We start from the raw sequence: 27,605 nt of genomic DNA on the forward strand, positions 1-27,605 counted from the left end.
AAAATGAGCAAAGAATAGTATCTTAGTGCATCAAATCTTGAACAGCCAGATAAAGACAGCTAAGTAACCGAATCATTTTCTGCAGAAGAACATGAGTTTACATTAGTTACTACATCTGCAGATGAAGATTCTCCCCATGAGCCAATGACTGCATTATTAAGCACCTCAAGCAGGTTTATGATTACACATCTGCAATACAATCCTTTGTATAGATGTTTTGGGCCATTCTCCTATGCAATTTAGGGCACTACCAGGACAACCTAAGGTAGTGTGACAGGAGCGCTACTGTAGTCACCTTCCGAAGAAAACAGACAAAAATATTAAAAAATATAGAAAAAGGCACCAGAACATTTTCTCAGCAATTTCTGTTTTGACAATCACCTGAATGACAGCAAATGCCTCCACAAACAGCTACATTCATATTCCTCAATTAAAATAACCAAAAGCTAGAGCAGAGCCAAAGGCATTTGTAGAAAGCAGACTTTACACAAAGCAAGACTCAGGTGAGTGTTTTCTGTTGGCCAAGCACTTGGCCATTCTCAGTCCCAGCAGTGAGACACACCAGGCACAGGACCTTGCATGGTGTGCAAGCTTGCTGAATAATGACTCAACATCTTTAAAGTACAGGTAGGTAATGGATGTAAGAATATCACCACATTCACCAGCTGGTTCATGATAAGACACCACATTATGGTGGGAACTTACGACCATTAATACCATTGCAGTAATGTTCTGGAGGTTAAACCACAAAGCACCTGCAAATTAACGTGTGCTGAAACGCAATGAAATGTGTTTTAAAGATGGTCAGAGTGATTTTAATGCTTTTTTCCCCTTTGTTAACTGCCACAACAGCCTGTGGTGCATGTTTGCCAGGGCAACTGGAAATCCTCTACTTTCTTGCAATTTGTTCAAAGTGACCACCCACTGCAGAACTCATGTACACTCTGGCTGCCTCAAGAAAAGAGGTAATAATCAAATGAACTTACCATGCCTCCCTGATAATGCCCTATGGAAAAAAAAAAAAGGAAAACAACAAAATAGTTATATATAATTCACTTGCAGATACTGTGTTACAAAAGAAAACAATATACATGGTAGGATCTTCAGCTTGGTGAATACCAGAGTAGATCCATGGAATTAAGAAATATTTCACCAAATTACTCCAACTGAGGATCTGGGTTAGTCTGGAGTCTATCAATATAATATCTCTTGGCTTCACTGAAGTCTCACAGGAGGCCAGATCTTGTATTTCCTACTTTGAACCAAATCAACACACCTTGCCTGTGTGAAGAAAGCTTTTTCACATTGATTTTGTGAAAAATTTTCCCTCAGCTTTGAAGATGCATCTATCACACGAACTACAATACAAATCCAGTCAAAACAAGGCTTGGGCTGGTTTCTTAAGGACTGCACCATTTTGCTCCAGTTGATCATTCATGTAACTATCACACATAAATCCATACACATTAACAATAAGTCAATAGTCCTGCTTCTCTCCATTCAGTTAGAAACCAGGATATGTTACTATTGTTCTCTTTTGGTTTGGAATAACTTTTCTGTTACAAAATGTTCAGTGAAATGGCACATACGGGGCTTACTACCATGATTTCACATTCCTAAAGTCCTGCTTTCAGTTCTCCACCTCTCTATTTCCTCCTCCTTTTTTATTTTTAAATGTTTGTTTGCAGCTTTTGAAAAGGCTAAAATACAGTCACTGGCTGATGCATCATCTTCCCTGGAACTCAAAATATACTGAAATCTAAATATCAGCAAATGTTTGAATTTCTGAGACACATCTGTGTTCAATTACTGAACTGCTGGCAAAAGTGGTGTTGACATACTCAGTGTTACCAGTTATTTCCTCTTGGATTTGTCGAGACTGGAGGATTCCTTCTCGTTTCTGGAAAAAGTAAAAAAGTGACATTTTTCTCAGTCAAATTTAAGGCCTAGGGTACAGTAAAAATTTGTGATCCACAAACATAATTAGATAAGAAACCTGCAGAATAAGAACTTTTCTTAAACAAATTTGCAGTAACATATTATTTTACATTGCAAGTATTTCAGAGAACTCTTTTGTACGCTAACAAGAAACCCGAAACTCCACCTGTAGAAGGAATTATTTCTTTTCCGTTCTCCATTGTTCTTAATTCACTTTTCTTTTAAAAGCCCCAATTCAGCAAGACATTTGAAACACCCAAACACATATGTAAGTATTTTAGTAGAGGTATGTCTAGGTGAGCTGAATTAAACCCAGTATTTCAATGAACAGCTTGGCAGACGGTGCCCATGCTTCTGTTTTGCAAAAATCTTGCTCTCAGGCTATTTGCTCCTTCTGCCCTGTTCTTACTCTTTTTTTTTATTTTTTCTCCCCCTCAATCTTTTCTTTCTCTCCAGACAAAGAGCTCTACTAGCTTCTGATGGGAAACCAAAAGGGAGTTTCCATCCACATTCCCATCCTGCTCCAGCACTGACTCTGATGTTCTTCAGAAGCAAGAAGCCCTTCGTCCCTGGTGCTGAGTGGACTTTGTCCAGAGGCTGTGCCCAACATGGCAGAAGCCAACTCCAATCACTGCTGTTTGAGTCAGCTGGAAAATGAAGCACTTGAAAAGCTTGACATTGTTTCCAGTTTGCTGATCACAGTCATCTGGTGCCGGTGTAAATACCACACATATGTTTCGCCTTTCTTTGTGTTCTGTCAATTCTGTCTGCTGGTATTACCAAACTTTTGCAGTGCAGAAAGAAAAGTCAGGCAAATGATGACAACTTCATTTAATGTCTAGACATTAGGCAATTATTCATGATTCTTCACTCTCTGTCATATAAGGAAATGAGAAAAATAGATTTATGCTGGTCCTAGACTTGCCTTCTACGTGGAAAAGAGAAAAGGAGAACAACCTTGAGGAAAAGTCCTTCATGGCACGTGACCTGGAGCTGCTGCTCTTCCCTGCCTTGGAGAAGACAGCACATCCTCATCTGAGGCAGTCCTCGGTGTATGATATACTGAGGACTTAGCCAGGCCTGAGTCTATTCCTTCTGTACTGCATTACTAAAAATACATGGGAAGATGTATTTATTTCTGCAAGGAAGTTGAACATAGCATCCTCTGGGTCACTCCAGACTGGCACCTGGAGTAATCTGAACTGTCCTTTCAATGAGATGACAGTTTCAGTGTGTTTACATGATATTTTTTAAAGCCCTGTTTCTAAATATTTTTTACAAGATAAAAAAATGCATTCAGGGAGGGCCTTCGAACATCAAAAAGACATAGTGGAGTCCAGGGTGTTACTGAATGAGGGGGCACAGAACAGCTGCAGAGACATTTCCTGAAGAAAAATTATGTAATTTAGGGCTATGTTCACTTACAGCTTCTGTGGACAGCAGTAAGTGCTGTCTTCAGTACTAACTGAAATAACTTCAAGTTACAATCTAGTTCATGCAAGCTCAACTTGGAATTCTACTCTGGGATTTTTGTTTATTTTTCCCTTTGCTGCAGGGTGAAAGGAAACTTTTATTTCCTCCCCATGATGACTCTGACATGCCAATGATGCCTTCTGCAGCAAGAGCCCTCTTACTCTCATCTCCTACAGGGGTTGGGCATCACAGAAATGCAGCTGTAGTTTTCAGAGACCATTCTGGGAATAAAGGAGCATAAAAAGGTTTCTAGTGCTCTACACCTTCTCTCTGCAAGCACACAAAAACTGCCTAAAACATACTTTAGTACTGATATAAAAACATACTTCCCTTTTCGATAATCTGCAACTAATATAAAAAAAAAAAACCCAACTTTCTGCACCTTAATCTTCAACAAAAACAAAGAAACCCAAACTGAACTGATACTAAGCCCTAGTTTTGTGATACCTGACCGTTAACATTAATGGGATTTCCACATTGCCCAAATATGACATGCATCCACGGGACACTTATTTGTCCAGCACATGTCAAGATAGTCCTTCCCATACTTTTATTTGTTAAAAGACTGGCAAATTTCCAATGGTAACAGAATGGACCTTCAAACACAAGTCTAAGCACCTTCCCTGAAGGCTGCTTCTCATACATCTTTTGCACTTTAAAAACTCATCACCTCAAAATTGACCCTAACACTGATGTCACCTATTATGAAGCTTGTCTTATACTAGACAGAGAATGACACAATATTCCTAAAAATACAGAGAGGTGCTACTCAGGACTGAAAGACTGTCCAGCATGTTCCTTAAAGGCATCTGTGGCTAAAATTGAAACAACAAACTATAAAAATCAACTGTTTGAAAGTCACTGGGGAAAGAGGCACGAATTAAGATTTGCCATTAAAGAGAAAAGCTGGACATGCATTCCAGCAACGGCAGAAGACCTTAGTGAACAGGCTTGGCATTTTCTCCCCTCACAGCTAAAAGACTTCACAAAAGGCACTGAAGATATTCCTAATCACTTACCATTTAAAACTGGCAACTACTCCTAGAACTAAAAAAAAAAAAAATCTGAAACTTGGGTAGTACATTTGGAAATGGAAAAGATATCTTCTTATCTCCTTTTGTGTCAGCATTTTTATGTAACTGAAGGCCAACTGCTTAATTTCACCCATGAGGTCCCAGTCTGAAAGTCTTCCCACTATTTGGATGGCTTTTTGCCTATGTCTTGCTACAATCCATTTCACCTGGAAGATAATGTTTTATAATTGCCCCACCAAAGTGAAATGCAGAATTCTTCTGGAGCTTGAAAGAACAAATATATTTGTCACAGGTTCAGACCAGACTTCTTGGGAACCTAGAGGCAGTGCTGCTTCAAAACATTTCATATCTTTCCAGGTAGTAGGACCAATGAGCTCTGATTAAGGCAGTGATTTACACACTCATCTAATCTAATTAATTTCCTAGCTTTGCCTAAGAGTAGTTTATGCACCCAAGAATTGCTGTCCCAGAACATGCTGAAGCCATTCTGGCTGCTCTGCCAATGCATTCTTACACTCTCTGACTTCCGTCTCTTGGACACAAACAATCTGTCATCTAACCATTTGTGGATGGTATAAATACATAATTTTAAAAAAGAGGCAAAATGATGACAAGGGCCAGCTCTCCAAAAAAGCTCTCAGTCATTTCAGTAGATATGATCAAACAAAGCCTGGGCTTTGTTCAAAGTTATTTATTGTACTGGTATGGCAGGAAAAGAAAATAATATACTGGAGTAGTTACAAAAGGTACAAAACTATCACATTTTTTTCCTAAATCAGCCTAAACCCAGATTTCATATTACTCTCATTGCTAACAGTTTTTGTACAAAACAGCCAAAGGAAACAAGCTTTCATAAGAACTATGATGATTACCTGTTGGACATGAACATGTTTTTTGTTTCACAAATATATTTTTTTCTATTTCAATAAACTACATCCAGACAACATGGCAACTCTCACATTTTATGGGTTTCCATACACAGCAGAATTTAAAAACAGCTACTGCAAAGTCCGTTAAGCTTCCCTAGGCTTGATCTTTCTTTACAGAATGCATGAGTGTTTAGAACAGGAGGTGTGCACATCTGACCACTAAATTAGCCTTTAGGATCTGCTGATTGTTGATTAAGACTCTCATGAGTTCAAAGGGTACATGATGCATGATATAGAATCAGTCCCATGTGACATGAAAGACAGATTTAGAAACTAAAATTAAAAAGCCCACTCACCATAAAATAAAAACAAGAAATGTCTCAAACAATTACAGTAAATATACTGGCCCCCACTATGTGCTAATAGGAATCAGCAGAGCTTTGGAGTTCCACTGCTTGGCTGTCACCAAGGTCAGGGTCTGCCGAACAAAATCTTCTTCAACATGACTTGGATTTTATTCTGGTGCAACTGCTTTTCCCTGCAAACCACTGGCGCCTGAGCTACAGCTGTGTAACTAAGAGTGAGCCAGATTCTCCCACTACTTATTGTTTTCAATTGGTTTATCTGTACTGACTTCAGTGCATTTGCTGTTGAACTGCATTAGCCTGTTTAACAAGAGGACAATTATGCCCATTGATTTCAACTGGAATTTTGTCTGGAAGTATGGAATGACAGCAGAAGTTCTGGTTCTTTATTTTAGGGCTGTGTTCTTTTTTTAATTTGGTTTCTCATCGTAAAGATGCCCTGCTCACTGTACTTTTAAGTTGGTTTTGGTGGAACTTTGAGATTAACCAGCGTAAAAATACATTTATAACAGCCAAAGGAAATGTTCCTTTGAAGCCTTAGACACCTAAGTGCAGATTATCAGGGATTCTGCTTCATCATCTGTAGAGAAACCCATGAAGCAGAATCTGAGAGTCAATGAGTCACTACCAGACATCAGTGATGCATTTACCAGAGACTCTCCTTCAGATTTCTCCCCAAATTACAAAACTTGTCCTATTTGAATTCTAGCAAAGAGAATGTTTACTTTTTCAGATCTGTCTCACAGATTTTCAACCACACAAAACTTGAGCAATAGCTCTTTCCACCAGTTACTTCAGGGTAACATCAGTTAAAAGACATAAATAAAGACAGTTAGTGTGAAAAATAAAGGCAAAGTTAATCGGAGAGAAAGAAAAGCAGATTAAATGGGAAGAGGCCAAATAAGAGTAAGCAGAAGTTCAGCTGCAAGAAAAATGATGAACAGAAAAACACGAAGAGCTTGAATGGATGAGGTCTAATAAGGAGACTGACAAAAGATTTAGTTGACGGGGTTTTTTTGCATGTTTATGAGAAAACCAACACTGTAATCAGACTAAATTAGCATGCACAAGGCTGAAAAAGAATAGTTAGTCACCTAACATGAATCTGAATGTAATAAACAGTGACAATTCATCATTCAGTGCCAAAAATGATTTGAATCTCTACACAAGTAAGAAGAGCGTCAAAAAATGGGAAAAATAATAATTCTAGAGATCATACTGGGTGATAAACACATTCCAACAATAATAATGCTTCATATATTTTTAATGTCACAGTCTGGCCCATCAAAATAAGCTTTTGTGAGCCACAGCTCAATCTAGGAAAGCACTTCTGCCTTTTCCTGGTTGAAGCACTGTCAGCAGGGAAGACGCACGTGTGTTTCTTGTCATCCAAAGAGACACACACATGCCTGCCCAGACAGAAACTCCACATGCCTATTTCAAGAGACCCCTCAGCCAACTTAAGAACACTACCAAGTGCTGTCTAATGCCCCTCTTACCTGCACAACAACCACCTGAATGGACACATGATCAGGGAGTCGGATTGGTGCTCGAAAATACTGAGATAATGCAACCAGAAGATGAAGTATTGCTACGAGACTTTTAGCATGAACAGCTGAAATATAGATTAAAAGCACAAGTTACACACCACAAACAAAGTAACTAGGGCACTTATTTTCACTTCTATTTAGGATGGAGGGATTATGGGATTTTTTCTCCTCTTGCCACCTAGAGCCAGGGGGCACCTTTAAGGCGCCTCATCTTCAGTGGTCTCCTGCAAGATGCGTCAGCACCAACGCACTACCCTGTGCAACACGTCTGGATGCCACAGGCTTGTGGAGATGGAAATCTAAAGCTGATCCAAAAGCCAGATTTTATGTACGACAGTTTAAGTGCTGTCTCTGCATTCTCCTTGCCTCTCTTTTATTCCCTTTATTTCAATAAGGATTTATGGACTATCAGAAAGATATTTTTGTACTCATAACATGCACTTATTCATTTTTAAGTGTCACAATGTCTGCAGGATGATAAATGAGCCTATTTTGGCACAAGCCTTAAGCAATAACTTACTAAACTCAATGACTCAAACATTCCTCATGAAGTTGTTCTAGTTCTGTTATTGAAGCTTTTTTGCAGCAGGTTTCATGTGCGTAGTTAACACTGACACAACTTACAAGATATCAAAAGCCAATCTGTAGGAAATCATTGATCAAGTATCAAACAATTGGCATGAAAGTGGATAATTTCCAATCCTTATTATCGCCTTTCTTCTTCTTCTATTTTGTTTTTGCATTCTCTAGAGTAGAATTCCTAAAAAATCTTTGATAGCTAGAGTGCAGCACACTTAGGTTTTTCGTATTTGAACTAATCATTAAGTACTACTTTACTTCACTGCTGAAACACAGTCAGATTAACTAAAATATCCTTCTTCATTATCTTCCAATGTGAGTCTCAGCTATGCCATGGAGATGATCATTAATATAAAATGTGGCATTGCTGGCAAATGTTGCTGGAGTGCCAGTGGTCAGGGATGAGGTGCTTCAGCAGAACATCACAAAGGTGTCTGTCTGCCTACCACCAGTGTGTGCTACAGCTGGGCCCAGCTGCTGCTCTTTATCTCTACTGCAGCTCTAAAACACATGTAAAAAATTAAATTAAACTAGAATAAATTGTCAGGCAACTCCAAACACCCTGCCTCCAGCTGCATAACAGAGACTGGAAAAAAACCTCAGGGAGGTTGAAAAGAGAAGGGGACAAAAAATTCAGCAGGACCACAGAAAGGGGAGAGTCAAAATGCCTAATATTCACTCTTCCTCCCTCGAGATATGCTTCTCCTTCACACTAACTTGTTGTGAATGGAACAGGATACAAAACTGCTCAGCACAAGACAGGTACAGGAAACAGGAAAATGTGATGTACTGGTCAAGGTATTCAATAGCATGAAATGATTCTGAAAACCAAACTTAAAACAGATAAAGTGGCCTAATTTTCTAAAACTGATAATTTGCTTTCTTTCATCACATATGCACAAAGTCTCTCTTGCTGGGTCACTGAAGGCATTTCTATTAGATACTGCTATGTTCATTCTCAATACAATAAAACAGGAAGGGCGCAGAACTAGTCTTGATGAGAGTTTTGTAATCAAAAACAGTGGTTCATCATTTAGCCTTAAATGATCAGGAATATTATTCATATCTATGTTGCAAATTTTACACAAACAAAGAGCTCTAGGACCTGACTCTCCTTCTGCCTATCTACTGCACTTCTGCAGGTACTTGCCTGTTTTAACAAACCAATATAGCAAAACAAAAATCAAGCTGGCATGCACATGGACTTCAGAGCAAAACCACCACACTTTGACAGATTCTGAAAAGACACCTAACTGCAACGGAAGGCTGAGCACCAGTAAAGAGGGTAGAATGTACCACACCTGGAAGCTCCCTTTAGAGCAGTTCCTACCATAAATACCAGGTTTCAGCCCTCCCTTATCATTGGATATTTCAGAATTACAGATAGCACCCATTAACTCCTAGCTGTCAACAAGGGAACAGCATAGCAAACACACAACTTACAGTCAACATTCCACTTAATGCTTCTTGGAGGAAGTTTAAGGGTTTCATTGATCTTTTCAAGCACTGTCTGTAGCTTCTGTTTCTGAGCAATTTCAGACTGAGTAACTTCTGCAACATTCAGCTTCTCGCTTTCAAGCTTCTCTGAAGAGATAGAAGAAAAAATGGAGGAAAAGCAATTGTCAACTCCAAGAAGAATACAAAGACATTCCATGCACCCAGAGGTAAATTCAGGTGACATCAGACTTCCTAGTTTTAGTATTATCTGTGTTTTCTTCCAGATACACTTTCCCCCCCACACTTCTCAGCTCCTAAAGGTAAGTTCATATTTTCCCTTTAGGTAGACATTGACAAGGGAAAGGCCAAGTATTACTCTATGCCACAGCACTGGCTAACAAATATTTGCTGCAATTCCCTCTACTCTAAGGAGCACCAGACTTGGAGGTAAGGCCCATAACTTCTACTGCTACTGGATAAAAGTAATTCTTCATACAAGTGGCTTGTATGACAGATCATCAAACCTAGGAAACAGACACCAACTTTAAGATTTATTTCATCAGTCTCAGCCCCACAGCTTCTACCTCAGATGCAGGAGATGAAAAAATTTTACTTGGCCCATTTGTGATAAAAGCAAAGTGATTCTATATTCATGGAGGGTGGAGGATGCACCAAATAAATGCAAACAAGTATTTCTGGAAGCATGACAACAACTAAACCTCAGGCAATTTTTCTCTAGGAAACTACAGGCCTTTTCTGCACTCAAAATGTGCAGTACATTTTACAATACCTCATGAATTGGTTTGTTACTAATTAGTACAGATTGCTATGTATATACATACATGGCTTAGTGTTTACCTTAAAGAGTAAGCAAAAAAAATTTAGCAGTAAGAACTCCCTGGTGACAACACCAGAAACAAAATGCATGGTCGCTTGTCAATTTACTTCTAAAAAAGAGTATCTTATTAAGAGATATCTTACTTGGTAAGAGCTGATCTTGTTCTCATCAAAGCCAACTGAGTATCTTCCCAAAGGAAGGGAGCCTAAACTATCACCCTAAGAGACTGCTATTTCCTAATCCAGCTATATCTTAATCCTGCCTAAAAAGCTGCTATCTCCATAGGTTTCTTGTGCCTCTTCAGAAATCAGTTTGTGCATAGTCTCACCACAAGACCAAAGATTTAGTGAGCAGAGACCTGATCCACAAGGAATTAAGGGTAAAGGAAAAGATTCCCCTGAAATCAAAAATATGCATATTTAGAACCAGGCTGCATCTGATATGCAATTTTGGGTGAAAGGCACTGGAGGTCTGCCCATGACAATCCAACTGCTCAGTCTAGGGCATATCCAGTCCATCACAATACATTCAATAGCTTAACCATTCATAGAAGGGAATAGTCTGTGAAGTCTTTATTAGAAGTGCTCACATGCTGTTTCAAGATTCATTTAGGATACTGGAAAGAAATTTACTGGAGACTTTATGAGCTGTAATAACTAAGAAAATGGCTTTCAAGCCAACAGTGTAAAAAGCATATGCCAACTCTGCATTAGCAGTTTCTTTTCTCTATCTGTTTCTCAGCTGAAGCTCAGTTTGCAGTCCACTGGGCACCATTACCTCAGTCATGTTAAAAGCCAGACACCAAACCAGAAAGGAATTCCAACTTTCCAGAGGAACCTTGCGATGTGAATAAACTATAGTATGAAAGGAGCAGAGATTAAAAACATCCACCGTGGTACTGAAAATGCCCTTGCCTTTAAACTTACTTTCCACTTGTAACATGGTGAAGTTTGTGCAGCCCATATGCAGATAATAAATTTAATTGGTGTGAACAGTGTTGCCAAGAGAAGAGCCCTCCCTCTCCAGCACCCCAGGTAGGCTTTGTGCTGTTCTCATCAAGTGCAGAGCACCACACATTGCACTGCAGCCATGAGGACTGTGCACACAGCCTGTTGCTCAGGGGTCTCATAATACAATGCTATTTTTATATCATTTAGTGGCATAAATGTAAGACGAGACCAAAGCTCCTCAGCAGGAACAAGAGATCGACTTACTGACAAAGTACCTCAACAGTGTGCACGTGTATTTTTTCTTACCAAATAATTTCTGTAGTACTTGTCCATCATACAGGTCTTCAGCCAAGTCTTTCACAATGATCCTCTCTCCTACCAACACATCATTAATCCAGTCAATTAATACCTATATGGGAAACACAAATTTGGCAGTATTACACGCTATTCATTTGCAATTTAAAACACATGTCATTTTTCTTAGCAGAAAGAATACCAAAGCTGCAGTAGCTCAAAATACAGTCTGACATACCTTCAGGAGCAAACAGGAAAGACTCAGGAAGGACTATTCTAGGGTGGCTGCGCCAATGCATCACAAGTTCTAGACAAATACTAATTGATGCAGTGCTTTCTGGAGTGAAATCTTTCCCTTGATTTCAGTAGCATTTTAACATCTTATTGTGAAGCAAAAGGTGCTGAAATTGATTTTAATGACACGTCCTGCTAAAGTTCTAATCCCAAGAATCACAAAGACGAGGGAAAGTCAGTGTGATCTTAGACAGCGGGTGGGATGCGACTGAGAATCTGGATTCAGGATTTTAATCAAAATTCCTAAGTCTCCCTGTGTCAGATCTAGAGAAAGATACTGCAATAAATGACCTCCCCATTCCACTGGGATATACCAAGTGGTTTCAACTAACTTATATCTAACGAGTGCTTTGAAGTGTTCAAGTGAAAAGAGCAGGGATGGCATTAAAAAATAGTTTTACTTTCCTGAGAGGGTTTACATGCTTTCATTACCTTCATTAGTTCTTGTAATTTTGGATCATTTCTTGAATTTGGATCAACCATTGTTCGGACTTCATTTTCCTCTGGAAGGTTTAGAAGAAAAACATTAGAAACTATCTCAGGCACACCACTTTATTTTACATCAAGCTTTTATGTTGAGATGTAAAATTGTTGTGAATTACCTAGCATAGTGTCCTCAGGGTCTAGTTCGAATGGAATGGGACTGAGAGGTAAGTTAATGGCATTTATTCCTTCTTCCTGTAATTCAGACACTAGGAAATAAAAAAGAAAAGCTTGGTCAAATCTCAATTTAATTTTACTTACTATTTCACTCTCACTAAAAGTAGCATTAATTGTCTTAATTTCTTTATAAGAACATGACTCTATGAGATAAGCCACTGGGTGCAATTACAGCAATAAAGTAAGGCTAACAAAAATGGGAGGCCCAGCCAACAAACCTTTACTTGTCTGAGTAGGTTTTTCATGGATAATGGTACCGGAATGAACGCAATTACCTCAAATCTTTTTCAGGATACTGCCCATTGTCCTCAAATTTTTAAAAGGCTCACTTGCATTTTAATGGTCCTGACATTTTAACACCAATGAATCATTTTAGCTGAGGATAATGATTATTGCTCTCAGTATGTCACCGTGGCTCTGGAGATGCTTCAAGTGTAGCTACTTGAGAAGACCTGGGCCTGGCTATGTACCACACAGGAGTTACCAGATTTAAGAACTATTTAGGACTGAGGGTGCAGCTGCAGAACACAGCAGCATGTTCTGTTGCTCAGGATGCTGATTGGTCTGCATTGCCTAGCTGCAGCAGGCTGTGGGTGCTTCTGGCCTGTGTTCTTGGCCCTTCCTCAGCAGAAATCACAGCAGGAAGACACAGTGTAGGATGATGAACCCTCAAAAAGTATTGCCTTAGTGTGGAGTCCAGACATAGGTTGAGAAAGAACTTGGAGATATGAATGGGGAAATAATCCAATATCACATAGTCTGGAGATGCCAACAGTTGTCAGGAAATATGGAGAAGGTCTTACCCTGCCAAAGTCCCCAAATGCTACAAAAATCAACATTCTTGAGAGGAAAAGACCAGAAAGATCCAGAGAAGTGGTGTAAAGGGAAGCCTGCCACTTGTTCTGTACTGCACAGGTTCTGTACCCTGTACAGGTCACAACAACTTCATTCATTCCTCTGGGTGACCCAAACTTTAATAGGTTTCAAAGACAAAACCCTCCCTTCACTGCCCAACCCCCATTTACTGGGAGGGTTATTTATAAGGGAGGGTTTGTGAAGCCCTCCCTTCACACCCCCATTTATTCCCACTCTAACAGAGGGGAATAAATACCAACAAGCCAACACACAATCCTGTGCTATGGAAGAACTCCCAGCACTGAGCATGGAGGGAACCACAGTGGTGATCACATAAGTTTGTTGCTTCAGTTTAAAATAGCCTTATCCAACAATCCTACATATGGCCTAAAGATTCAGGCAGTTGTCCACACCTTCTGACATGAACTGAAACATATGACTTATGTGCAGATGGAGACTCACCATTCAACAGCTCAGATTTACCAGCTGATGTTTTCCTTAATTTATTCTAAAAATTACAGAGACAATTTGGTTTCTAACAAAACATGGAAGTACTCTAAAGATCTTCTGTTTTGTCTCTGCTCCCCTGGCTGCCTCCTAAGTTAGCTTTTGGAAGTTTTACCTCTCTGCCTAAACTTCCTTAGTGCAATAAGTACAGCTAAATTCACACAAATACTGTGATAATCAGTCAGTTGGTGCAATAACAGGACTTAAAAATTTCCAAATATTTTCTATGCTTTCAGAAATGTTTTGTGGTCTGCCATATGAAATGTCTGTGCATGCTTCAAGAATCTGTGTAGCTGTATTCAAGCATCTATGTAAGATTCACAGGACTAATGGCTGCTAGAATGTTTATTACTTTTAACTGTACAAAAAGAACTTTGAAAAATCCACTACCTTCCACACTGAACCTGTAACTTCACTCCATGTATTCACCCTGCTTATGTATCTATAAAATACAAATACTGAGCAGCTCTAAAGCATCATAAAACAACACTGACAATAATAGTTCCCTCGATTGTTGTATATTCTCTAAAACTGAAGGCTGAAAGCAATGGACCAAATTAATCCCTCATGTAACTCCACTGAGTTCTGAGGAGTTATAGCAAGGATGAAGTTGGTCTAGCATGTAAAATCTCGGGAACTGCTTGCACTTAATGGCAATTGTTGGAACTGCTAGCACTCCTTAGAGAATATCACGGCTGGTTTAATTAACCTCTTTGATTTTTATTTTTGGTTTTTTAATGTTTTTTTATTTTTATTTTGGTTAAAAATGGTTATGGGCATAAAAATGTCAGAGGGTAGAAAACTTCCATGTGGAGGACTTTTTGTTCCAAAATATTTAGCTCATGGAGGACTTCCACACAAAGTATCCTAGGCAGAAAACGTGGGATTTTTTCACATCAGTCCCAAGGGGGAGCATAGTAAATAAAATCCATTCAAGCGAACTGCCTCCACTGAGCCCTCTTGTCCCAAAGGGCTGGATACTCTGCTTGGGCAAGACACACTGGAGAAAGCAGTCAGCTCATTTTCTGAGTGAAGGACACTAATGAAAGTTTTTGGTTCCTCTCTCCAGGGAGCAACACACTGGCAGAGCTTGCTGACAATTCTCCAAGGAGACTGAGTGGACCTTTCAAGGTTGAAGTTTACACAAAGAATTTTTTACATGGCTCACTGAACCTCCCCATATCTGTCCTCTATTGTGTACAACATTCTACCTTTAATAACATGTCCTCCATCATATCCTCAGAGAAAATAAGAGAAAGCAAACAAACCCCTGCCACATCTTTGCATGAAAAGGGAATATAAAATACAAATAAAAACCAATAAATATACATGGGGAACTCAAACATTGATGTGTTCTAGAATGCAAGTGTTAGATTTACTGCACAGCAGGGGCTAAGCCCTGCTTTCTGTACTCTGCTCTAAGCACAGACATTTTGCACACCTGCCAGAGCCATTTGCAGAACCTACACCTCCAGATGATCCAAAGAACTCAGATAAATTCAGTTTTTGGAGAGGACAGCTCCTCCTCAGCCTCTGCATTCTGCAGTGCACAACCCATGCCCCCGGTTAGTATTTAGTCTCATAATAAAGGTTCCTCCTGCCCTCCTGTCCCGCACAAGCTGAAAACATGACGCAGAAATCTTGCGCCTGAGAGCATCTTTTTCACTTCTTTCCCAATACTGAAGAGCAAAGGTTTAACCACAGATTAGTAATACTACTAAATGGAGCAGGTAAGCATATGCATTATATCAAGCTGTATGTAAACCAAAAGAAAACGTATTATGCAGTACAGTCTCACGTTCGAAGAATTTCCATCAAAAAATACCATGACAAATCACTGCTATACACTTAGGTGTTTATAGAGCAACCACAAATATGTGATTGAGGTTAAGAGTTTACATACCACAGTTTCAGCAGAGGAGTCCATTTTTCAGCTGCTTTTCATTAATTTAATTAATTTACATGGAAATCACTTCAGCAACTTAGTATTTTAATAAAAACAAAGAATAAAGTATTGGGGCAATTTTTGCAGCAGCTGAAATTAACACGAAATAATCTAATTTCTTGAACAACTCTGACGCATGATTTTGCAGCATCAGTAACACTTGCACTCTGAGCCTTACAGTGTAAAGCCCCAGGAAGGGAGGAGGGGATGTACCTGCAGCAGCTCATCTCCACCACACCAGTGGCCAGGAGCCAGAGCAGTGCACTGGGACCTGTGGCAGTTGCTGGGAAGGGTAGCATCCAGAGTTGTGTGCTGGCCACTGGACAAGCCCAGCAATTAGAGCTAAGACCCTCTTTGTGTTCTCACCCTCTGCTGTGACCCAGATACACCCAGTTCATCAGCTACCATGGAGCTTATGCTCATCGTGCTTATATTGGGAAGATTAGGGACTTTATCCCTTTGGACACTACAGCAAAATCCAGTCTTTCAAGGGTTTTTTTTTTCAGTCACTACGCCGAATGGAACTGGAGGAATGTACTTTTAAAGCAAGACCCTTAAAAGCAACAGCTACACATGGGCCAGACAAATCTCTGTAAACTGGCAACGTGAAAGTCCCAGTTTTAACTCTGGATGAGGAATGGACATTTCTGCTCAGACTTCTGATTCAGCTCCATGTGCCAAATTTCTTATGATGTAATCAAGTGCAACTCCACTGCTATCAGCTGTCAACAGACTTCCTCCCATCATGCCAGCACCAAATTTGGCCCCAGAGCCAGGGAGCCCATAAGCCTGCATCAACAGCAACTACAGCAGCTATTTTAAACTGGATGGAATTCTTACTGTTTCAGATGCTCTAGGATTACAAGGTCATAAACCTATGCTATCAAATCCAGGCATGTGCTCCGAGCCAGCCCCTGCCCTGTGATGCGTGCATCCAACTGCCATTGGAACTGCACATCTGAGAGTGGAGCGCTGCCCATACGGTTTAAATTGCCTTAATTCCTCCAGTACATGCAGCCTGTTGCTCCACATTGTATTTATTAGACAGTCTCATTTGGGTTTTTTACTTGTTTATTTTGTGTGCTGAAGGCTTTTTGCTGCCCTATTTAGTATTCAGGGCTTAGAGTTATTCTGATTTGAATGAAACACGTCTCATTATTTAACTGAGCTCAGCAATGCCACATCACCCACTGCACTCTCTGTGGTTTAGATGTATTTTAGCACATCCATCTGAAGAATCATGAAACAAATACAGCAAGATGCAGAGTAAAACAGCCTCTCCTCTGAGTGCTACAGCCTTGTCTTCCCCATGGGAAGTGCAACTGGTTCTGTACTTACAAAATTAAAATTACTTAAGTGCTACAACAGGAATGGGTGAATTCTGAAAGTGTGTGATTTACTAGAACCAAACTATAATGTTAGAGGAGCACAATGCCACACTGCTTCCAACCCCAATCCTTCAAACCCAGGAGATTTAAATAGATGTATATACACCTACTTACATATATATATATATATATGTACTGCCTTTCTCTAACACTAGGGTTTTTTCCATTCAAGGTCTTCTCCACCATTTTTAAGGCTTCATGTACTTTGGGTTGGGGTTTTTTCTGTCTTGTTTTGGGGTTTTTTGTGGAAGCTGAGATTTGCTGACATTCAGATGACTCCAGGAGTTTAAGCTTTATATAAGAAAGTCAAAATCTACCTGATATTTTAAAGTGCTACAGTAGGCAGTAGTTTTACATGTCATGTCTCTATCTTACGCTATTTTTTCCTGGAACAAGCACCATTTGGAAGGCTAGCTGCAGACATCCTATTGCCAGAATAACACTAGATATTTATATGTATGCCCATATTTAAACAAGCATGCCTATATTACATACATTTATATATGTAACCAGAAATTACAGCCAGTTTATAAGAACACAGATTTTCAGAAAGAAATGTCTTTAGAGCTCTTGTATAAGACATACACTCAATTATAGTTGAGCCAAATTTAGATTAATTGGGTTTTGGTTTCATATTCCCTTTATTGGGTGTAAACTTCTGGTAAATGCCCATGACCCTGATGGTTTGCTTTTGTAACCACTTGTGCACAACAGCAGATTTAGTTCTTCTACTAACTTGATAGCCTGTAATGCAGACTTGAGCATAAATGACTGTATCCACACAGATCTCAGTGGATTCATGCTGACTTACACCAGCTCACTGGCTTAGTGTGACTCCTGTTCCCTCTCACATGCTCCAGTTCTATAAACTGATATAACTCCAGTGGGGTAATTCTGGATTTGTGCTGGTAAATGTGTAAACTGACCAGAATTACTTAAGATGGCAAGAGAATGAGAGGGGGAAAAAAAAAAAAAAAGCAAAAACATTTTCAAAAAGTCATAATTCTGGCTTTTATAGAATGACACTATTTAGTCAAGCAAACTTACGTCATTGCTTTCTGGGTCACCTATCCAAAATATTAATTTCTAATACCTGTGCATGTGCATCTTGTAAGTCCTCAAAGGGAAAAGAAAACATTAATCTAAAATAGTACTGTCTAATTTTCTGGAATACATAATTCATTAAACATGGATTCTGGCAGTTCAACTTTAACTCCAAAACAAAAGAAATCCACACAAAAGACAATAAATCTGCATTACACATGGTACTAAAATGATCCAATGGATTTATAGATGTTTACAAGTTTGCAGCGTGTGACACAGCGTCCACCAGAAATTTGATATTCACAGCACAAAACATCATAAACATATGTCTGCAACTACAAAAGGGCCTTTTTATGTGGGGATCATTGTTAAAATTGTCTTCAGAACATAAACCTTAAGTTGTAAATGCTACTCCCCATTTATTCTCCAAGACATAACAAATGAGGGAAGAAAAGCAGAGATATGTTTGTAATTGAAAATGTTTCTCAGGAAATGATCTGTACAGGAACATCATTCTCATTCCATTAACTGCTGACTCCAAGCCAACCATTTGTAAAAGTAAATAAATATGCAAACTGGCTGACAACAATGTGCCTGCCTTTAATGTTTCTACATTAGTACTCTGTCTCAAAAAAAGAATCTATTTTCTTTTCTCATTTCTCCATTAAACTAAACATGGCATGCACACAAAAGGAACAGGAGTAATGCTGTTCATAAAAAAAGATGGGAGAAATGCTATGATTTGATTTTCATGCATGCAACACAAATTAAATGCCTTTTGCCTTGAACTTTCTTTAAAGTCCAAAGCCACTCTGAAGTACCTCAGCAACTAGTTTGCTGTTCCTTTTTTTTTTTTGCAATTAGTAGGGAGAAAAGTCCTACACAGACTGACAGATATCTGGCCTGGGTAGGAAAATAACAACAACAAACCAGGAAGCAAACTCAGTCCTTTTAAAGAGTACATGTGATTCTCTTTTGCCATGTCACAAGTAGCTCCATTAAGCCTCCCATGCTTTCATATTTCCTTTGGGATGAAGGATCTTTCCCAGAATTTCCCGGTAGTTTCTAGGAGGTAATAAGCAGTAAAGTGCCAAGCTAACACAGATGCCAGTCATTCCATTCATTCCTTCCACACATCCTCTCAACACATCTTTTAAAATACATAAGGAGTATCTGCAGTTATTTTGAAAAGCCTGTCACTCTACAGGTGTGTTTAAAATCCTACTGAAAAATCCCAAAAGGTGGCTTTGGGAACAAATACAGACAAGTGTGCAATTGGTGCTGATTCTTATTCCCACTGCAGAACAAAGCACGCATATGAGAAATACTGTGACCATTCCGAGTTCTTATCAAAATGTGTGGAATCTGATCCCAAAACAAACTCCAAGCAGCCTCTGATACTTTGGTAAGGTCTTTGTGCAACAGACACATACAGGTTGTTACCTGATCTGCACATGGTATCCATACATGTAAAATACTCTCTTGAAACAAATCCTTTGACAGCAAAATACTTTATGGAAACAAATCCTCTTACTGCTAAGATTTCCAATTTATTGAGGTATGCACTCAGAGATCTCTGAACTGATTTATTGAGAGATCTCAGAATTACACTGAATACTTGGGCCATACAGAGACAGAAGGGAAAGCATTCGTATCCTCCTCACTGACATTTTGGTATTTCTCAAGTTATAACAAATCTGCAGGTAGCAATACCCAGAAGAGAGGCAGACAGACCTCTTGGTGCAAGTGAAGACAATTGTTCATCTTACATGCTCACCAGCTTGCTGCAACAGTTTTTTTCCAAACAGTGTAGAGTGGAGAAGCAGATTTTATGGGGCTGACTTGCCTCATTTTGTGAATCACCAACCAGCTAAGAGCAGCTATTCCAACATCAACAAGAAGTGCTCATGCAGAGAAGACAAAACCAAGGATCTGTTCCAAGAAGTCTTTCCCAGCTCAACAAGTTCTAGCTATTCCTAGGAGAAAACCCAAAAATAGTTCTTAGGAATGTGAGGGCACACTAGTAGCAAGCTGAGGATTTCCTGAATTTCTTGCTCTTTTCTTCCTGTGTATATAAGCCTTGCTTTTGAAGGAGAAAAAGTTGTGTCAGACCCACTGCATCTCAGTAATCTAGATGACTGCTTTTTCTTGAAAGAAATAGAAAAATGACTACTCTTACTGGAGAGTTACAGTTCTCAGAGACTGCAAATTGGTTTATGTATCACACATGACCACCATTTTCAAACTGCAGTTCCTAGAAGTATTTGTGGTTTGAGACAAGCATCTTATCATCAAGGAAAGACTCTGTGACAAAGGACCAAAAGATTTGTAATAAGTGGCCAATCATTTCTACATCCCAGAAAAAAAAACCCAAAAAAACCAAAACCACCTTAGTGTCTTAAGAGTGCTTTGCATGCTTCAAGATCTTTCTTTGGTATCAAAATCGACCAGGATGAAGTTTGGGGATGACAGCAAGGCTGGACAAAGGGCAAACACAAAATGGGTAAGAGTCATCCAAATAAATTAAAATAATACTGAATACAAATATGTAGACATATTACTTATTTGTATAATTGGTAGTTTGAAGTCCATTCTTTGCTACCTTCTGTGTCAATCCTGAGCATCTAACCATGGTTCTCAGATTCAAGAGCAGAATTAACTTACAACATCTATTTCTGTTTTCCCCCTCAACTTTAAAGATTTTCAAGTTCTTGCTATGTTTCGTATTTGTGCCTAACACAGAGATGATTTCTTAAAGTCTCTGCAATATGCCCTAGGGAATTGAAGTCTGTAGTCAAGGACAGAATCAGGATCTAATTTGGGAATTAGGATCTAAAGACAGGCCCTCAACATGGCAAAAATAGGCTGTGGTTTTGGCTGGATCAACAGAAACTCAGCTATATTCTTAAAGAAAACGGGGTGGATTTGGTGAAAGGCAGCAAAATGAGACTTCAAAATGGAAGAAATGTATCTTCAAGCATCCTGAAGACTAAACTGCCCTTCAGGGCTCTTTCCTGGACAACATGGAGGTTAACATGCACTTGACAGCAGGAAATCTCCAGGCTTTGGCTGCTGCAGCAAGGACTAAAGAAAAGGGAAACTTGCTTCCCCACCCTTATCTCATGTGTGTGATTATCAAGACACACATCTGAGGTGTGGAAGCCCTTCTCCTTTTCCCAGCCCTACAGTATTAAGGGCCATTTGAGGGATGAAAAGGAATATATCAGGGCTGTCCATGGAAATCCCTGGCTAGAGGAGGGACTTTGGTCAGCTGGCATAAATCACAGTGTGGTGTCATCGATAGTGTGGCTGTGTTATCCTCCTAAAACACATTTACACTGAAGTATAAGATGATGATGCAACACAGGACTTTGGTAGCACAAACTAGAAACCGTGTTTGGCTTAGGAAAGCAGAATTTGTTCTCAATTTGCACAGGAAATAAATCAACACTCTCCAGCCTAGGTTTTCAAATCCCTCAGTCAGAATTAATTAGTTGAAAAGAAGAAAATAGCAGTATCCCCATTCTGCAGCATAGAAAAGACACAATTCTAGATTCAGGAATAGATCTACATGTTTCCTTTCTGGAGACAAACTGTACTTGTAAAATGGAAGCCTGGCACTTAAAATACAGCCTTAAAAGCTTGCTTCTAATGTGACACAGCCTGACAGCGTGGACAGGAATCCCTGCACCTCCTGCTTTCCAAACCTGTATCATGGCAAAGAGAACACCTCTTTTTCCATGTAACCACTAGTAATAATTTTCAGCCAGCCCTGTGCCTTGCCCTTCACAGGCCTGCCTAGTATCCTCCTGTGCATTCCTAATTTGGCTTATTTCATCACAAAATTCAAACTCCAACTTCCAAATGCCCTGTCTAAAATAAACTACCTCACTGAACTGTTCATCTGATGTTGGTGTTTCTGTGAGGACCAGCATTGTAAGGGTAAATCCCCAGCTCTGAACTGCACATGCACTGCCACTGTCTCTTCCAAGAGATCTCAAACAAGCTGGAATTTTGAAGCAGCACTTGCTAGCACCTGTCCAGAGCTGTCAGACAAGGGAAACACCACTGTGTGAAATCCTACCTGTTAAATGCATTTCATGGGTTGCTGTCATTGCCAATGTAGCAATTTCGTCATGGAACTATCGCACCAACAGTACCCATGGCTGTATTTCCTACTTTGCAGGTGAACATACCCAAACCTGCAACTCAATCATCCAGATAAATAACCTGAAATGGGTTTTATTTCATAGCATTAACACATTTGGAGTTTCCCAGAAATAACCTGCAGCCTTCAGCTTTGATGTCATAAATGAGTTTGTTTTCCTATTCCTCTTATAAATTGTATAGTATCACAAAGCTTTCATTTTAATAAGCATGAATATTAAAACTTACCTACTGCATAACACATAGCCCATTTGAAAAGTGCTATCCCAAGCATGCTTGTGACTAAAAATGACAACTTGCCCTGAGTGGAAATTCAGCTGATAAAAATCATTATTTTCACACGGAAGCCAGTGTTATCCAAAGACTGACTTTGTACCAAACTGAAGCTAATAGAAACACATAATCTTATGAAATACCACTAGGATGAAACAGCTAATTCTATTTCATATTGCAGAAATATTTTCATGGAAAAACACTAAATATTAACAGACTGCTGTATTTGCTTCTTCTTTTACCCAGAAAAACAAAGTCCAACAGGAGTAAGAAGAAAATAAACTCCCATTCTTATCTTTAAAATATTACAAAACAAAAATAACTCCCATTGTAAAAGTACAAGGTCAGAAAGCAATAACCAGAAAAGAAAAACAATCAAATGAGTTGGTCTAGCCTCCTACCTTTAGGGCAAAATGCTCCACAGCCCATCGTAGGGTCGCTGGGCCACCCTCATAGTGCATCCCAGGGGGAAGTGCAGTCCTGGAGGTGTTTGAAGCCCCTTGCAGGCCCCTTTGCTGCTGCTCTGCAGAGGAGCTGGTTTAGCTTTAGAGCCTGTTTTCCAACAGAATGGTCCAAGCACATCACAACTCTCGGCTCAGAGCATCGCTTCAGAACAAGCGACTGACTGCCTAAATAATTTAATATGATGCCACATGAGACTCATAGACCATCTGCAAAAGAAACTAAATCTGCTTTTTGCAGCTTGGCAATTTGCGTTCTGAAGGCTGGGATGCAGTTTTGATTGTGTGCTTTTGTTATCAGTCATACAACTAAACAAAGTGCTCAAAGGGCAAGTGCAAAACACACGTTTTTAGCGATCACAGTCTGTTTCTGTTCTAGGTAACTTGTACCTTTTTCCCTTGTATCTGAATAAAGTCACAAGTCCCCTCAAAGCATGCAAAAGTCTATTTTTTTTTAGTTGTTGTGAAATGAAGTCTGATCAACAGGAGTTACTTGAATCCTGTTGCTTGAATTGAGATGCACGTGTGAGATTACCAAATTCAGATCCTGATCACAGCACTCTTTTCTCTACAAATACTTCCCTACTGAAATAATTAGCAAAACCCAGATGGAACAAAGTTTAAGCTCTGAAACAGGCAAAAGCACATAAAAAGCTAAAAAGCAGAGGAAAGGAGAGGTATGAGCCATCAAAAGAATAATAAACTACTGGTAAGACATAAACTAGTTTTATGGTCTATGGGTCCTTCCAAAGGGGGAACAGTAATGAAAATATAATCTAAAGCAATTACTTGCTTGGGCTAAAAATCAAATTCCTATGAAGTTTTCTACAGACTAAAACTTTTCAGAAGCTGTAAGAGGTTTAAGTGTTTGTTTCAACTTGGAGCAGGAGGAGGGAAGTGACACATCCCTGGCTCATTTCTAAGTTGAGGAAAGTAGTTACCTTCCTAATTTCCAATCGAACTTCATTTAAAATACCAGTGCCAAAAGACAAGTATGGAGAATGGAGTGTTATTTATTGTCTGGGGTTATTCAGCTGTGCTACACAACATTCCACCCCCTCCCCCCCTCAGGTTTCATATCAGATGTGATTCCTTGCAGAGAAAGAGTCAGAACTCTCCTCAGTGTTCTGACATCACATTCATTGCCAGTTCTAAGGAGTCTCTGAAACACAATGGTCTGCAGCTTTTGGGTCACTCCTAAAAGCAGCTTCCCCTGCCAACATTTCTATTTCATGCTGCACTCACAAGTAGTAATGGGGCTCCCCATTCTGACTCTTGGAGTCTCATTGCCTTCTGGCACTGAAAACCTGCATTGCTGGACTGCTGAATAACAGCATTCAATTACAGGACAGTCCTGAGCTGGCAGTTCTTTACTAAACTTTCCTCTTCTTAATTTCTGAATAGAATCATAGGTGTCCCAGACACTTTATTATGGCAATCCTATTTGGCACACAAGTATAGCTAAGGAAAACAATGCTTCACTTGAAATGTCAAGGAGGATGCTGAAAATTATTATATATTAAAAACATCCATAAAATCTGAAGTCATGGCTACCTGCATCATCAATTCAACCTATTTTATAAGTGATTATTTATATCTGTTTATAAAGTGGCATTTTTTACATGCACTAAAGTAGTTGCTCTACAAAAATAGTAAATGAAATTTGTTTCTTTTATGCTGACTTTTTATACCTACAGAAGTAGACAAAAGATCATGCCCAGGTAATAGGTGAGATTACAGCAGAGTAAAAAAGCTGTGAATTAGCTAAAGCAGAGCTCTTTTCTCAAAGGGTATAACATGGCAAGAAGTTGACAACAGCAGGTCTGAAGTGCATAGCTTGGGGACCCAGTAGAGGAATTTCTACTCCTTCTCTCTGTAATTCACTTTCACTTGCCACAAACATAAACTGAAGCAGGGCTTGATTTCTAATCTACTCCTTCTCTCTGTAATTCACTTTCACTTGCCACAAACATAAACTGAAGCAGGGCTTGATTTCTAATTCCTGTAATGTAACAACAGCAACATCATCTTTCAAAAAGCCTGTGCACTTCCCCCTTCCCTTAGCAGAGATCACTGCAGGGAAAAAACTCAGCACACTGGTAAGATGCTTTGGGCCTAGAGTTTCCCAAACTGTTCCTAAGGGCTCATTTTCAACCCTGCAATTTTCAGCTTTGTAAAAACAGAAGTATAGCCAGAGAGGACTAAAGTCTTATTCAAGCAGTTTTGGCCATCAATACAGGAAACAATTCAGAGGCAACATGACACTGATAGCTTAATTTGTGAAAATGGATAAATACTGGATCTGCCACATAGCACATTAACCCATGTAACAAATAAATACAGAAATAGCACTGCAATACTTGGTTAAAAGGTTTTGGTTCACAGAGGAGGAAATTCAATTAAAGCATGTAATGTCAATTACTGTCATTTGTAATTTTATTTTGCTTCCCTAGAAACAATACAGATGCAGGATTCTAAAGTTACCTGCATGTTTGATGCAAATAGGATAAAATTATCTAGGTTCTGAGAAAATCCAGACAGTAGTAGGGAAAAAACACACAATTTTACCTAACCTCAGTCATGGATCTTCTTCAAAGTGCTGGTCACATGAGGACTGACAAGCCTTCAATTTAAACACATAAGCCAACAACCCGGACCTGAAACAAGACTTTTACATTTCAAAAATTATGTTAAGTCATCAGAAAGGCTGGGAGGAGAGCAGCATCTTAATTCTCAGCTACTGCAAATGGGTACAGCCTCACTAAAGCCAACAGAATAGCATTGATTGATATCAGAAGAGAATTCGGCTTACTGTTTGTACTGATTGATTCCAACTGGAAAATTACAGGGTCAGGTCCTTAATGCTTCTGTCTCTTTCACTCTGCTCTGTGTAAAAGTGACAGAGACTAAAAGCCATGTGGAAGACTCCAAGCATCTCACCAGCACAGTAACAAACATTGCCAAATCTCATCAGTCCTTTTTGCTCTTTGCCATGTGCAGTGCACTGCAGCATCAGCTCCCTGTTCTGCTTTTACACAAACAGCTTTGCAGCAGTAGAGCTCAGTGCTGCACAGAAGCGTCCTACCCAGAGCATACTCTGCTGAAGTCAGGAAATAATATCTAAAATGAATTAATTGAACTTACTGTTGGTGAAATAAATGCCAGACATATTTCTACCTTGCAAACTATGATCTGAGCTACACCAGAATCAGCAAAAAATCTGTTGTGAAGACATCCAAGCCATTTCCTATAACTATCTCCACTTCTAAATATGGAAGCATCCTGCCTTTGAAAACTCATACTTTCCTCAATGGTGTAATGCTACAGTGAAATGATGATTAGAATTATAGGAAAGAGCTAACAAAAGGAAGACTAAATCAATCAGATGCTTTCTTATGCCTCTAAATGATACACATAAATCGTGTATATCAGGTTCCCCCAGGCTATTTCAGGAGCAAGCAGAACACAAAATGATGCAGATTCATTACAAAAAGTCTAAATCTAATCTGCCTGAATTTAAAATACCAGGAATCATGTAAATGGAAGAAGAGATGACAGACCTTCCATGTTATACATAAGCAGAAACAAGAGTTGTATAAACTTGGAGCCACATAAAGCGCTCATTTACCAAGAAATTATGGGTTAGATCCCTGGCAGTGCCAACATCTACTGGTGTGTAACTGCAGTGAGGAAAGAGATGTCTCCAAACTGCCTTTGTGCCTTCCCCTGCCCTCCAGAGGATGACATGAGCCTGGCATATGGGACTTCAGGGGTGGCACTTAACCTCCCCTCCCCAGTCACCAGGGCTAAAATCCAAAAGCGAAGAAATCCGACACAAGCTGTGTGCTGCAAAGGGAGAAGGTACCAGAGCTGTATTTTTAGACACGCAAATTATCAATCGGTGTCCTTCCCAAATAACCAAGGTGAATGTTGACAAAAGTAATTTAAAAGGGGCAATTCCAACTAGATCTAGGTGGCAAATGCAAAAAAATAACACTCTTAACAAAAATAAAATGTCACTGACATGACACAATTCACCTATAATTTAACTGACAAATGGCTAAAAATATGTGGACAGGAACCTAAGGAATTACAGCTCTCACAAAATGTTATTATTTGCAATGCACCTTGCGAGGTCCAAGTGTTACTAAATACAGGCAGGCACATTGCCTTTTCCCCTAAACATGCCGGAGAAAGAGAATGATGTTACACCTATAAATACACACTCCTTTTTATATCTTATATCATAAACAAAATCTGAACTTACAACCATACATGCACACAAAATCTGATCATTTGGGACACTCAATAATACAGCCTCTCTCTCCCAACAAGGTAGTCTCATTCCCTTGCCATTAAATCAAGACACACACAGGTCTAAAACCTTCACCTGGAGCCAGACTTCTTGACTTGTTATGTGCTGACATTTTAAACTGAATACAGGAAAAACTCTCATTTTCTAAGCTACGCTGGATCAACATCTAAACATCAGCACTGCTACTGAGAATACAGAAACAACCTCAAAGTCAACAGAATCTCAGCAGCATGAAACTAGTATGCAGATCAGACCTGGATCATAACTCCTGCAGACTTCTCTTGTGGCACAAAAATATTACTCAGCAAAAGTAAATGCTGCACAATTGGTTACCAAGTAATTTATTCAGTGTCATGACACTATTCTCAA

At 39.4% G+C, this 27,605-nt stretch overlaps 1 protein-coding gene across 1 annotated transcript in view; it reads right to left on the minus strand.

Moving 5' to 3' along the window:
- PARVA (parvin alpha) overlaps positions 1-27,605 on the minus strand; it is a 64,174-nt gene that overhangs the window by 11,896 nt on the left and 24,673 nt on the right. The window contains exons 3-9 of the mRNA XM_085063094.1: positions 12,224-12,313; positions 12,054-12,124; positions 11,340-11,442; positions 9,252-9,392; positions 7,179-7,294; positions 1,842-1,900; positions 987-1,006 (exon numbers count right to left, since the gene is read on the minus strand). Coding sequence (XP_084919220.1) covers positions 987-1,006; positions 1,842-1,900; positions 7,179-7,294; positions 9,252-9,392; positions 11,340-11,442; positions 12,054-12,124; positions 12,224-12,313 — 600 coding nt within the window. The remainder of the gene's footprint in view (positions 1-986; positions 1,007-1,841; positions 1,901-7,178; positions 7,295-9,251; positions 9,393-11,339; positions 11,443-12,053; positions 12,125-12,223; positions 12,314-27,605) is intronic.

Source organism: Lichenostomus cassidix, chromosome 5, assembly GCF_008360975.1.
Source record: "Lichenostomus cassidix isolate B80296 chromosome 5, HeHo_3.0, whole genome shotgun sequence".
Taxonomy (NCBI): Eukaryota; Metazoa; Chordata; class Aves; order Passeriformes; family Meliphagidae; genus Lichenostomus; species Lichenostomus cassidix.